General features: G+C 35.0%; 1 protein-coding gene across 14 annotated transcripts in view; it reads right to left on the bottom strand.

Annotated features, from left to right (window-relative positions):
• Positions 1-14380, bottom strand: part of DZIP3 (DAZ interacting zinc finger protein 3) — a 108873-nt gene that overhangs the window by 8956 nt on the left and 85537 nt on the right. For 13 of the 14 annotated variants that reach the window (XM_004769131.3, XM_045088315.1, XM_045088312.1 and 10 more), the window contains 5 exons: positions 11861-11929; positions 9329-9425; positions 7750-7853; positions 6119-6206; positions 4126-4227 (listed from right to left, as the gene is read on the bottom strand). In XM_004769131.3, coding sequence (XP_004769188.1) covers positions 4126-4227; positions 6119-6206; positions 7750-7853; positions 9329-9425; positions 11861-11929 — 460 coding nt within the window. Of the gene's footprint in view, positions 1-3875; positions 3961-4125; positions 4228-6118; positions 6207-7749; positions 7854-9328; positions 9426-11860; positions 11930-14380 lie in introns of all 14 variants that reach the window. The other variant, XR_006609080.1, reaches the window with a different exon arrangement.

The following is a 14380-nucleotide window of genomic DNA, read 5'->3' as shown; positions in this document are numbered from 1 at the left end:
GATGATGCCAGGTTACTAATCTATAAAACAGAGGGTTAAGTTAGGTGATTTCTTTAAGGTTCCCTTCCAACTATAATAATATAGGGTAATGCAAAGGCACACCTCATTGAGTACTGGCCGTGTTGATGAATAAAAGAACCAAAGTGGCCTTTAGAAAACATTACTTTTCCTGATTATGTATTGGAGGGAACTTGTACTACCTGATGGAGTTTTGATTTTGTTTAGCTCCAATGAGAGGAGAAAGCTGAAGTGAGTGGGCCTGGGGCATAAACCCTCCTACAGTGACTCTGTAGACACATGTTACTGCATCTCCTAGAGGCTGGTGGAAAGCTAGCCCTTCTTAGCATCTACCAATGGGATGGATACCTTACTGACTAGGCTACAGAAGGGAACAGATTAAGTTTCTACCATGTGCCAGATTTAGCACTAGCATAAAGCAGAAGTTCAACTATTTTTTGAACAGATAAAAAAACAAAAACAAAACATGAACAGGGACGCCTGGTTGGCTCAGTTGGTTAAGCTGCTGCCTTCGGCTCAGGTCATGATCCCAGGGTCCTGGGATGGAGTCCCACATCGGGCTCCCTGCTCAGCAGGGAGTCTGCTTCTCTCTCTGCCTCCACCTGCAGCTCTGCCTAATTGTGATCTCCCTCCCTCTCTGACAACCAAATAAATAAAATCTTAAAAGAAAAAAAAAAAGAACATCAGCACAACCCTTTTAAGTAATGATACTAAAACCAGTAGCTGAAAGGTTAGTGGGGAACATTAAAATGGATACATGAGGTCCACATTCCTTATTTAACATTACAAAAAAAAGACATTGTATACATCACTGTCTATAAAGTTATCTTGCTAAAAATACTGAACCCGATTCTAAGCAACCCTCCAGATCTAATGAACAGTTTTAAGAAACAGTAGAAGATATACAATGATTATCATAAGGTTACAATCAACAATGTGGGAAACTGAACCAGATAAATAACTCTTTTAAACAAATGACATAAAGGAGAAGGGAGTCAGGTAGCTGTTACAGATTTAAAGAACAATCAACCAAATACAAAGTATAAACCTAATGTGGATTGTTTTTAAAATTAAATTTCTGAAAGAGTAATTGGAGGTGCCTGGGTGGCTCAGTGGGTTAAGTCTCTGCCTTCAGCTCAGGTCATGATCTCAGGGTCCTGGGATCTAGCCCTGCATCGGGCTCCCTGCTGAGCAGGGAGCCTGCTTCCTCTTCTCTCTGCCTGCCTCTCTGCCTACTTGTGATCTCTGTCTCTCTCTGTCAAATAAATTAATAAAATCTTTAACAACATCAACAAAAAAGTAATTATAACCAAACTGCAAATACTGCAAACTCGGTAAGAAGGACATTTTTCAGACAATTGGAAAATATAAATTTTAACTGGGTATTAGATATTAAAATTTTTAATTTTCTTAAGTAAAACACTGGTATAATAATTCTATCCAATAATAAGTCTTCATCCTTTAGGAATATATACTGATTTATATATGAATGAGATTATATGATATATACTTTAAAATATTCCAAAAGGAAGAAGAGTATGACATGAAACAATTTTAGTAAAATATTGATAATACTGAAGCTGGCTCTCTTGGTTCACAGAGATTTATTATACTATTCTATTTTTATGTATATTTCAGTATATAAAATTTCACTATGTAAAACTATGTAAATTTCAGTAGGTAAAATGTATATTTCAGTATGTAAAATTCAGAATGTAAAATTTTAAAAGAATGAACGGATGATGGGTGTAAGTCAGTATTCCTACTCTCTTTGCAGAAAACTATTTCCTAACATTTCTTTGAGGATTAGACAGCTGGGGTACAAAACTCAAGATATAGTAGGACACATAAAAATACTGGGTTATGCTGTGAAATGTGTAAACATGGCGATTCACAGACCTGTACCCCTGGGGATAAAAATACATTATATGCTTATAAAAAAATAAAAAAATTTAATAAAAAAATTGTACACAGTAACATTTAAAAAAAATACTGATTTAAACTGGGAAGAGTACCCATTATTTCAGACTTCTGAGATTAGACTACATTTAAAGCCTGGCGACTATTCCTTAGAATACTAGGATCTCAGAGATGAATGGATTTTCTTTCTTTCTTTAAGTATGTTTCAAGTTTTTATTTAAATTCTAGTTAGTGAACATAGTGTGATATTTGTTCCAGGAGTAGAATCTAGTGATCAGCATTAAATACAGCACCCATAGATGGACTTTAGTACAGTATAATTTCCTAGTTTATACAAGGGAAAACAAAAGTCCAGAAGAGTTGATTTTCTAAAGACAAACAAGTTATTCACAGATTCAGGACTTAAAACCCAGATCTCTAATTTGTTTCCATTGTAACAACCACCTCAATTTATGGTGAATATCATTGTTATATTTCTAGCATTAGTGTTCTCAAACTATTTCACTAATGTTCAATGGTTACTGTTAACACAATTGTTAGCTTTGATCAAGCACAGCAGTGACTCTGGTTAGGAAGCAGGAAAGATACACATGTACCTCTCAGATGTTAGCAGAAGGATGCACAGAGCCTAATTGCCAGAGCATTTTGCCCTTTACTAAACCCTTGTAAGCCCCACCATACTTAAGAAAGCCTCCAAAGTGATGAGGATCCAGAGGTCAAGGTTTAACCACCTATGTCAACTATGGAGTTATCACTGGTATCAGACAGGTTGTGCTGATCTGGTTTTAAGAAGCTCCAAAAAACATCTCTGTGTCTGGCTTCTGAGTCTCCAAAGCTATTTTACATTTAGAGTCATGGGAGATTTAACTACAACATACAGACAGTCGTTTGAACATGGGCTGAAGACACAGGGTTTCTAAAAATCATACCAGAGTATGTGTTACTTCCTTTAGGACTACTGGGACCCTTTAAACTTCTCTGTTATTGACATAATACATTCCTTATCAGGGTAGTTGGGTATGATAAAGTTCCAAGCTTGGAATAATTATGTCTGTAATATCATGCTCCTATAAAAACTGAACTGACCAAAAATATAATAGGCAATACTGCATTCTAAAGACCATGGTATATACCATATAATGCTTTTAGTTTTGGATTCTGCTTTTGAAACATAGTGTAACTCCCCACAATTCACATAATTCTTAAGTTCTCTGATACACTCAACTATTTACAGAAATAACATTTTCAAAATTCTACTAAAAGCAAGAGTACTGATGGCAAAAAGTGATCTGCTGCTAAATAGCTCATACCTTTCTCCTTTTCCTATTCTCAGATCCGTTCTAATAATAAAAATCATCACCTGGGGTGCCTGGGTGGCTCAGTGGGTTGAGCCGCTGCCTTCAGCTCAGGTCATGATCTCAGGGTCCTGGGATCAAGTCCTGCATCAGGCTCTCTGCTCGGCAGGGAGCCTGCATCCCTCTCACTCTCTCTGCCTGCCTCTCTGCCTACTTGTGATCTCTGTCAAATAAATAAATAAAATCTTTAAAAAACAAACAAACAAAAAACCTTTAAAAATCATCACCTGATGGTTCTGTCCTAAAAGTTCTTTTGGAAAGCTGTCTGAATTTACTGGATTAGGGCACTAGGTTTCCCAGAAGGATAACATAAATAGTGTAACAGAGAAATATCTCATTGAGGCTCACTGTAATAAGCAGGAGAGGGGCATCAATGGAAGCTGTTAAAGTTAAAATAGAAGATAAAAGTTAAGGAAAAGAATGTCAAAAATAGAAGTAGAAGGGTAAAGTCTAGTTGTCTAGGGTACAACGGCAAGACTTTTAGTCACTCGGGTAACCTGAGTGCATTGGGAATTCTGCACATTTGCCAGTTTTCTCCCACACTGCAGGTGAGACTGACAGGATGAAATGAGGATACATTACCTCTTTACATACCAAAGGCATCACGAAAATCCAGTGATACATCTAGGCACTGGCCTCAGCGAAGCCAGCCAACTAGTTATAGCGTCTGGAGATAATAGAGCAAGAATGGATGTAATTACAAACAATATGCACAACATGTGCCTGTTCTATTGTGACCACACATGAAACATACTGAATATTCACTGCTTTACAGCCCTTACCATTTCATCAAGATAAAGATGGCAATTTTTCAAAATGTCATATTTCTTACCAGTATCTCAGGACTAGGTGGTGGTGGAGGAAGTTGGATTGGAGGCAGAGTACTCAAGGCAAACCCTTGCTTCACCTTGTTAATTTGTTCATTGTACTGTGTCTAGAAGAAGACAAAAATATATGTTTATAAAAAATAAAAAATTTAAAAAAAAAAGACAATATTTTAGAGCAAAATCAACTTTAAAGAAACTGCATATGGGAACATTTGGTATTGTTTTTAATAATAAAACATATAATAGTTTTTCTCAACTTAAGTCAGGAATAATATAAAAACAGTTTTTGACATAAAAATAATTCTATAACACACTATCCTCAAATGTAAACAGTAGAGCAAAATCAACTTCAAAGAAACTGCATATGGGAACATTTGGTATTGTTTTTAATAATAAAACATATAATATTTTTTCTCAACTTAAGTCAGGAATAATATAAAAACAGTTTTTGACATAAAAATAATTCTATAACACACTATCCTCAAATGTAAACAGTTGTATCTTTCCAAGTATCTGTTGGTTGGCAAGATATAAAGAGACATAATTCACAAACCCTGTAATAATTCCTCAATATCTCCATAATTTCCAGCCCCAAAATGGGAACCAATCATAAAAAGTGAATAGCATCTAAAGATTCAAGAAGCTGTAAATAACATATAAGCTGATAATTATAGGAAAAATGTATGTGTAATGAGGAGTTGAGCTATTTGCAAATGTTCACTGCAGGGGAAATTTCAGGAAATACTCACTAAATATCCACATTTTGTTTATTTTGAAGTTATACCTTTAGCTTTCTCAAGTACCACATATATCTTTGTTTTATTTTCTTGGATTTTGCCAAAAGTAGGATCCCAATCACTGAAGCTTAACAACATGCTTTCAACATTTTTGGCACTGTCCCCATTTTACTTTACAGTATTGTTTTGTAAACAACCCACAGAGACTGAAAAAGTAATGCTTAAGAAACAAAACATTTAGAAACTTTCCACAGAAGATATGTCCTTAAAATAAAACAAGGATGGAGAACCAGGGCAGGCCATACTGTGAACAAACCCAACATAAATGTTAAGCATCACTAAAGACTGAATACGAAAGAGGCTGGGAGAGAAATAGTCAAGACCACCAGTGGAAAAGCTAGGTAAGAAGGTAATGCTTTGAAGCAGAGCTCACAATTAAATTTCATTATTTTGCTAGCAGTGTTGTGAAATCATAAAACAATGAACATTTTATACTTTTTTGGGGGAAAGATTTTATTATTTATTTTTTTGAGATTTGAAAGAGACAGCATGCACATGAGCAGGAGAAGCAGCAGCTTCGGAAGAGGGCGAGGGAAAAGCAGGCTCCCAGCTGAGCTGATGTGGGGCTCTATCCCAGGACCCTGAGATCATGACCTGAGGCAAAGGCAGATGCTTAACCAAATGAGCCATCAGGGGGCCCCTATATATTTACTTTAAGATATAAATACAGAAATATCCTAAAGCCAAATGAAGAAATTAATAAATAATCAGTGGGTTACGTGTTTAGATTACCTTAAGCATAGTCCTAATTCTATTAAACCAATAATGAATAATTCGTTATTTTGCGTTATGAAATAGTTACATAAAAATTTAAGATTGAAAACTAATATAGGTCTGCTTGATCTTCCTTTTAATTTTATAAACACATAATTATTCAGACAAAGTTCAACATTTATTTTTGACTGGAGCTACATTAGCTTTGGAATTCTAGGAAAATTAGGTGTAAAGCACAATTTTTGAGTTTATTATTTACTGTATGAAGGACCTGAGAGACCTGAAAAGACTAGGTCTAGGATTTTGTCTACAACTAACTACATGGAAGTAATCGATCTCAAACCTTAAAAAGGCATAAACTTAAGTAACTGAGAAAAACATGATCTTCCCTAAATTTCTCAGGTAATTGTTTTTAATGTTAGATGTTTTAAGTCTATACCACCTACAACATTCAGTCAATTTACTCCAGAGATACTTCACCACTTACCCTGAGGAACGCAATCTTGTTTCTAACATCTGTTACGATGGCATTCCAACTCTCTACTGCAGCCTTTAATTGAAGTGATTCCAGATTGCTGGTGTAGGAAAGGAGACACAAGAGAAAGTTCTTCTTTTTATATACCACATAGGTCTCCACAAATTTCCATTATATTCTTTAGCATATATGTAAATAATATAAAACAACAAAATTACCTTCATCACCAACAATAACCTCAAATGGGCACAAAGTTGTGTGGAAGTGTTTGTTATTAAAAATAAAACAAAGGTTGGGAACGTATAAAATTTATTTTTTCAAGAACAAATATAACTTCTGCTTCCAGAACATCAAGTGTTCTTCTAACTTGGCAATACTGTTTTTTAGGACATGTAAAACCTTTACACAGAAATCCCTCCAGTGAACTACGAAGGCAGAAAAGGCCAAACAGAGAAACTGCCCTAGCCATCCAATGCAGGAGCATTCTCAAAGATGCTGAATCCTCCTGCAAGCAGGTTTTGGACTATCTTCACCATAACCCTAACATCACAGCGCTATGGTTGGCCCATCAGCTCTCTGCAAATTAGAAAAATATATTCCTTATGGGAGGGCAAATCAGAAAGAAGTACCTCTTCTGGGAGGATCAATTAGATTGATCTGCCTCTATGCAGTACCTAAATTGCACAAACACAAGCAGCTCTGCCAAACATGCCCACCAAATGACTTAAGTAGGAACAGCCTGAGGTGTTAAGGTCTGCTATCTCCAAAGACAGATTTCATGAGGCCTTTCAAAAGGCTCTGCTGTAACAACCCCATCCCAGTATCACCCAGCATACCAGCTTTGAAAGAGCAGAACAAGTTATCACTGAGATTATGTTATACAAAGAGGCTTGATAATGTTTTAGTTTATAGAGTGCCCCTTCTCCCTCTAGCAAGCAAAGATAGACTGATCACTTACAACAGTGCTTCCTGGACCTGAATGCACATCAGTATATCCTGGGAATCTTGCTAAACATCAGAGATTCTGATTCTTTAGAATTGAAGAATAACGATGATCATTACAATGATCATCATTAAAAAATAATGATGCCTTGGTCCCAGAAATTCTAATTTAATTAATTCACTATGAAGATATAAAATTACAAATTTAAGGATAATCTCATGCAACCTGCCCAATATTTGAAAATCATTCATTTATTATAACACAGCAAGAAATTTCCTTTAACATATGATTTTAGGTGTTAATACTGATTTTTTCCCTCTACGCACTCCAAAGGTAGTTAAAATCAAGCATTAGATGAGAAATTAATTGTAAAAAGGATTTCCACTTAGAATCCACCCTGTTTTGTAAATGTCCGGGCTTCATGCATGTTTCTGAGATTTTTTATCTATTTCACTAGTGAAAGGGAAATATCTGTCTGCAGCTATTACTGTGCTCAGTAGACTTCAGTGCTTCAGCAGAAGAAACCAAGAACAGCAGCAAAGTGACTAAATGACTTTTGAGGTTTTAAAAAAATAAGGGTTTGTTCATTTCAAAGACTCTGATGTCATACATGTAAAACAGATTCTGTTCAAACTTAAGGACAAATCTTGTATCTTGTATCTCTGAGATGAAGATGCATTAAGAAAGAAGGAAATGTTACCTTGCTGCCATATGAGTCACCCGGGCAAGCTGACTGAGGCATTCCTTTTCAGTCTGCTCTAGATGAAGCAAACCAAAATCTCTACGACACTGTAAGAAATACACCTACAGATTTTTGAGAAAAAGACAAAGAAGTTGAAGATGCCTTGTAAATGAACACATCCTTTTCTCAATCATTTCAAGTAAAGTTGAGCTATTTTTCAATCTCTTCCAGCACCTGAGCTTCTTGACCATCCATAATACATTATAAAAACTCTGATTAATTCTACAATTCTAACTTTTTTACTCAATGGTTACTGGGTTAGTAAGCATTCCAGATCATTAGTTTTCAAACTTGAACATACCCTGGTATCATCTCAGACTCTTTAAAAATTTATGCCGTGGTCCCAGAGATTCTAATTTAATTGATCCCAAGTGCTGCCCAAGTAGTGGGATTTTTAAAAGTTCTCAGGTAACTATAATATTCAGCAAAGTTTAAGAACATTCCCAGAAGTCCCGTTACTTGCTTTTTTTTTTTTTTAATTGATGAAGGGATAAGAAAATAATCAGACCATGCAGGAGGACCATGCAGTCCAAATGGGCCTTGCGAGGTCATCGAGTCTGTCTCCTCATAACAGGAATTCCCTCTGCCCCATTACTGTTGCATGCTCACTTGACCTCTGTTTTTTTTTCACACTAGTCACTCAATATTCGCTGAAAATATATTCTTGGACAGCATTAGGTGTTTCTAAAATTAATAGTGGAAGTAGAAGGAAACGTTCTGACTAAAAGCAGTGAGAAACAAAAATATACAAACTTGAGCTCTTAAAGTAATCTGAGGGTTTTGTTTTTTCAGTTATAGCTAGCATTCTACTAATCTCCAGGGATTTTTGGTTCAGGTATCATTCCTTGATTATTGACCTCTGGATTCCCAAGCATTCTGTTAAAGTATACAGTTTACCCATGACAGATGTGGGAAGGTTTATAATTCTTTTAATGTTAGTGAGCTCTCTAAATATCTGAATCTTATTGTATATCGTTTGGTTATCTCTAAGTAAAAATTACATATATACAAATAATCATGTATCTTTTGGAAGAGACCCTAGCTGTGGTATTCTGTTAAGTTAGAAGAAACATTCTGGGAGTCTAGAAGGTAGGCTTGTTTTTTAAATTGGAGTGTATGATGTATATGTGCTTTGGGAAGATCTATGTAGAAAGTAACAAAAAAAGGAGACATTATCTTCAGCAGCAGTAAAATGTTAGAATTCTTAGAAATTTGGCTTAGTGACCTGGTTTCATGAGAATTATCCCAAAGTGTATGTATTTGCTACACATACTGAAGCAGACCAATTTCCTGAAGTCATTTGGGGAAAAACAACATAAGATCATCAACACTGAAGTAATCATGTACAAAATTCCAGTGAGTCAAAAAAGCACAAGAGTTTAAGCTATGTTCTTCTGGCTGGTCCTAAGATGACTTATTTCTGTTCATTTAGAACAGTCTTTTTTCAATTCTTTAGTATACTAGTACATGAGCAGAACTTCCCTCCCCAACCCAATTTTTCTCTTTCTTTCTTTCTTTCTTTTTTTTTTTTTTTTACCTCAGCTGTTAAAGCTCTGCTAGTTTCTGCATTCAGTTTGTTTAAGTATGTTTTAATTGTGCTTTCCAGATTATGCTTCTCCATTTCCCACTGAGATCTGAAATATATGAGCATTAAAGAGTCAACAACGTTGCAGCAAGGACAGACTTTTCCACTTTATTCAGGAGAGAGAAAGACTCAAACTATTTAGTGAGTAAGAAATGATTTCTTGTAAAAGTTTACAGCATACAAAGGCAAGAGAAGACATTACTTGACCCTTCCAGTTATCCTGTACTACCAAGAGTGCAGAAGTTTTAAAGTCGTCAATGTAAGGGCTAGGATTTAAAACTTGGCTCTGAAATAAAGTTGTCTGAGGATGAATCTGAGTTCTGAAGCCTTGAGCAAGTTCCTTAACTTCTCTATACCTCAGTTTCTTTACATCTGAAAATGGAGAACACTGTACTATTGACCTCAAAGATCCATTGCAAAAACACATTCATATAATATATATAAAAGCATTCTGTGTTTAGTACATATTAAGCATTAAATAAATGTTAGCTATTATCATTAAATTTCACATAAAGTTTCTACAAGCCTTTCTGTATTCCCAAAATAGCAACTACAAAGGTTTTTTTTTTTTTTTTTTTTTTTTTTTTTTTTTTTTTTTTTTTTTTTTTTTTTTTTTTTTTTTTTTTTAATCATCCCTGCCCTCACTGCATTAAAGCTAAATCACTGCATTAAAATATTGCACTGGTTATCTCAGTATCTCAGCTCACATCAACATCTTAGAATGAATACAAATCCTACAGCTTGAAAAGGAGAGAGGGAGATGATAAGGATATTATTTATGAAGGACATTATAGAGAAAGGCTACCTATGAGGTCTCTCTTTTTTACTATCTTATTTCAGCTTCCTACACCTGAGGCCCAAACTTTAGGGCATACAAACCAAATTATATCTTTAAAGGAAACAATTAACTGGAAATATAATATTGTAATAGGGACTTTTACAAAAGCTATCCTCAATGTTTTATTAGAAACACTTGGATGCTTGCACACTTGACAAATATTGATGAGAAGCTTGATAAAACAATATGTTGTTAATACCACTATACCCAGAGTGTTTCAAGGGAAAAAATATTCAAGGACATATATGAATTCAACCAAGAGGAATTATTATGCTACTGAATACTGTGCAAATATTGTACAAAACTGCTTATAAGAATAAGAGAAAATATAACTTAGACTCCAAAATTTAAAAATCATATATCTGATAAAGGACTTATATCCAGAACATGCATAGAACTCTGAAAACTCAACAAAAAACAAAGAACCCAATTTAAAAAGTGGCCAAAGATTTGAATAGCCATTTTTCTTAGGAGATACACAAATAGCCAAGAAGTACTCGAAAAGATGTTCAACATATTAAATCATTAGGAAAATGCAAATCAAAACCACAATGATCTTGTATTTCACAACCATTACAATGAGTAAAATAAAGACAGGTATTCCAACAAGTATTTGTGAGGATGTGCAGAATCCACTGCTGGTGGGATTGTAAGATGTGCAGTCACTTGGAAAAGTTTGGTAGTTCCTTAAAAAGTTAAACAGAGTCTCCTGCATGTCTCAGCAATTCCACTCTTATATAACCAAGAGAACTGAACACCTTATGCTCGTATAAAAATATGCTTACAAACGTTCATAAATGCATTATTCATAATAGTGAAAAAATTGAAACAAATCAAATGTCCATTGATAAAAAAGATAAACAAATAGTGGTGTATTTATACAGTGGAATATTATTTACCTATAAAAAGGAATGTATACTGAGATATGCTACGATATGGATATACAATATAGTAGGTGTAAGACATTAATCACAAGAGGGTACTTATATGATTATATTTATATGAAATGTCTGGAAAAAGCAAAACCACCAGGACAAATAATAAATGAATGATCACCAGAAGCTAGGGGAGGGGCGAATGAAGAATGCCTTCTAATGGATCCAGGATTTCCTTAGGGTGATAAAAATGTTCTGGAATCAAACAGAGGTGAAGGTTGTATACCTCTGCAAATATCCTAAAAAGCCAATGAAACGTATAATTTAACACACTGAGTTTTATGCTATATGAATTAGATCTCTAAAAAGTTATTTAAAAATTACCTACAGGCAAAAATATGTGAATAAGAATAAAATTCAACCAGTTTCATAAATCAGTAACACTTAGCAGTATTGATTAGGGCAAAGAGATGAGAACACCTAAGTCTGGTCCCTGCCTAGCTTGCTGTGGGACCATAACCTTGCTGATCTAATCTCTCTCAGCAGTTTTCTAGGGCCAGAGCTAAGCTGAACATAGCCCCCAATCTGCCTAGGTCACTTCCATTTGTAACTGTTGTCCCAGTCTAAACATTAATAATGTTCAATATCATGCTCAAAAGTACCCCAGTTTGGATAATAAATTATATGGCTACCCTGGTCAGTACATGCTGAATGAATATACTTAGAGTTTCAGAGATGTATTTTCAACCAAAGCAACAACTAAATTTGTACCTTTTCATGGAAAGTTGCTCTTTAAGATTCTTGATTTCATTATCTTTAGCATGGCTCTGACGCTGTAATCTAAGGAAAGATGAAAGGGATAAATGTTAGAAATGATTTGTCGTTAATACAGTCAATACAGCTCTCTTGTAGCTGAAGAGGAGGGACTAAGTATGACCATTTTAGGCCACAAAAATTGAGTCTGAAAATAGTCTCCTACACTTACACCTTCTGGAATTCATCTTTCTTTCTCTGATGTCTGATTTACCAACTTCCCAAGTTCTAATCCCATCAATTTGAAGCCAAAGAGAACTTGTATCCCCACTTCAAAGTCTCAGAAATAGGTCTTTAGCCCTTTCTACTATAGTTTACCCACTAGAAAACATAGACGGTATGTTCTGATTTCGTAGGCCTGTGGTAGGATTGAGAACTTTAAAATTTTCTTACCAAGTTATTATATCATGTCATATAAACTATTAAAGGGTTAAGGTCTGAAAGAAATCAGGTATTAAATATAGGCACCATGAGGCTGTGTACACATAGGAAATTTTTTTTTTTAAGATTTTATTTATTTATTTGAGAGAGAGACAGTAAGAGAGAGCACGAGTGAGGAGAAGGTGACAACTCCACTGTGGAGTTGGGAGCCCAAAGCGGGACTCGATCCCAGGACTCCAGGATCATGACCTGAGCTGAAGGCAGTCGCTTAACCGACTGAGCCACCCAGGCGCCCCACATAGGAATTTTAATTAAAATAGTAAATTATCACCAAGGAGTCACTCACATGATCTAATCAATGAAAGACCAGGCAAAAATTCTATGTAAATCAGAAAACATAGCCTGCAATTGGTTTAAAAATTAATATGCAAAAAATCTACTGAGAGAGTGCAAAGTAATATTTTTTGATTGATACATGTTCACAAATCATGTCTGATGTTCCTTCCTTGTGCTGCTATATATCTCCTCAGAACCAAGTTTTTATACTGACATTAATTTGCTATAATATGAAGAAGTTCACAGGAAAAGCACATTACTCTTTAAGTTTTGATATGTTCAGACACTTGGGATACACAGGTATTTGGGTCAACAGGAATTTGGAATGGTAACCTTAGAACAATGACTTTAAATGTGGCTAGATTGCTTACTATCAGATTTCAGAGATCACCTACTCAACCTTTACTCCAAGCTTCTTAGAAGCTATTGAGACTTACAATCAATGTTTATTGAACTGAAAATGCAATGAAAAGAAACCACATCTGTTTCTCCACAAAGAGATCATGTTCTCAAGTAAAGAAGAAGAAAGATAAGCTTTGTTACTATGGTATGCAGGAATATGCAGAGAGATTCAAAAAGGAGGTCTCACAAAACAAACTGAGGGTTGCTGGGGGGAGGGGGTTTGGGAGAAGGGGTGGGATTATGGACATTGGGGAGGGTATGTGCTTTGGTGAGTGCTGTGAAGTGTGTAAACCTGGTGATTCACAGACCTGTACCCCTGGGGATAAAAATATATGTTTATAAAAAATAAAAAATTATAAAAAAAAAAAGGAGGTAGTAAGATTTTTTAAATTGACATTCTGTCTTCCTTTGAATGCTTCCATTATTTGAATATTTTACCTAGCTGCAGTTTAAGAGTGGGCAATGAAGAGCTGACAGAGGCAGTGGGGAATTCAGAAGACCTGGATTCTTAAATAATAGAGGATAAGGTAGGCATTGTTCCTATCATCCAGCTTGAACAGGAAACAGCTATATTTGTTCAGGCAGTCATAACTTCTTAGTCCTATTTTTCTTTTGAATAACATGAGGGTAGGATTAGACATTCTTTTCTGAAAGATCTACAGTTCTCAAGTTTACTCGGGCTGGCTATCAAGTTTATTATGTGGATTTTACTGACAGTAATTACTTTAGATTTATTAAGTGCTAATTGTTATTTGTTCAAAATATGTTGCTATTATAAAAATCTTCTTTGTTAATTCTTCAATTATCAACAGCGAACATTTACCAAACATTACTATAGGACTGACATTGAACTAGGGCAAAGAAAAAAAGATTTTTTGCTTCCTAATAAAACCCAAATAAAAAAAATCAGCATTTTATAATTTAAAAATATTTACATTTTTATCATATACTCTTGAGACATGTTCAAATGAATTGAACAAAGGCTTAAAAGCTATATGAGAACACATACAGTGCCCTCTCAGCCTAGATGCTCTGTGTTTTCTCCAATCTCATCCTATATAGCTGAGGTTCAATACTGTCTTCAATGATGTTCTTCCTTACCACAACAATCACAAGTGCTCTTTTTACCCTACAAAATCCCTATTGATTATGGTGCTGTTTGACAGTTATTTATTGTACAGTTGGCCTTGAACAATTATAGGGGTTAAGGACACTGACACCTACCTCCAGCAAATGCAGTTGAAAATCTGTATATAACTTTTGACTCCCCAAAAGCTTAACTATAATAGCTTACTGTTTACCAGAAGCCTTGCTGATAATATAGCCAATTAATACATGTTTTGTATGTTATATGTATTA

This window comes from Mustela putorius, unplaced genomic scaffold (genome assembly GCF_011764305.1).
Source record: "Mustela putorius furo isolate JIRA1106 unplaced genomic scaffold, ASM1176430v1.1 tig00003834_pilon_pilon_pilon, whole genome shotgun sequence".
Classification (NCBI taxonomy): domain Eukaryota; kingdom Metazoa; phylum Chordata; class Mammalia; order Carnivora; family Mustelidae; genus Mustela; species Mustela putorius.
The sequence above is the reverse complement of the archived record's forward strand: the minus strand, read 5'-3'. Positions and strand labels throughout refer to the sequence as shown.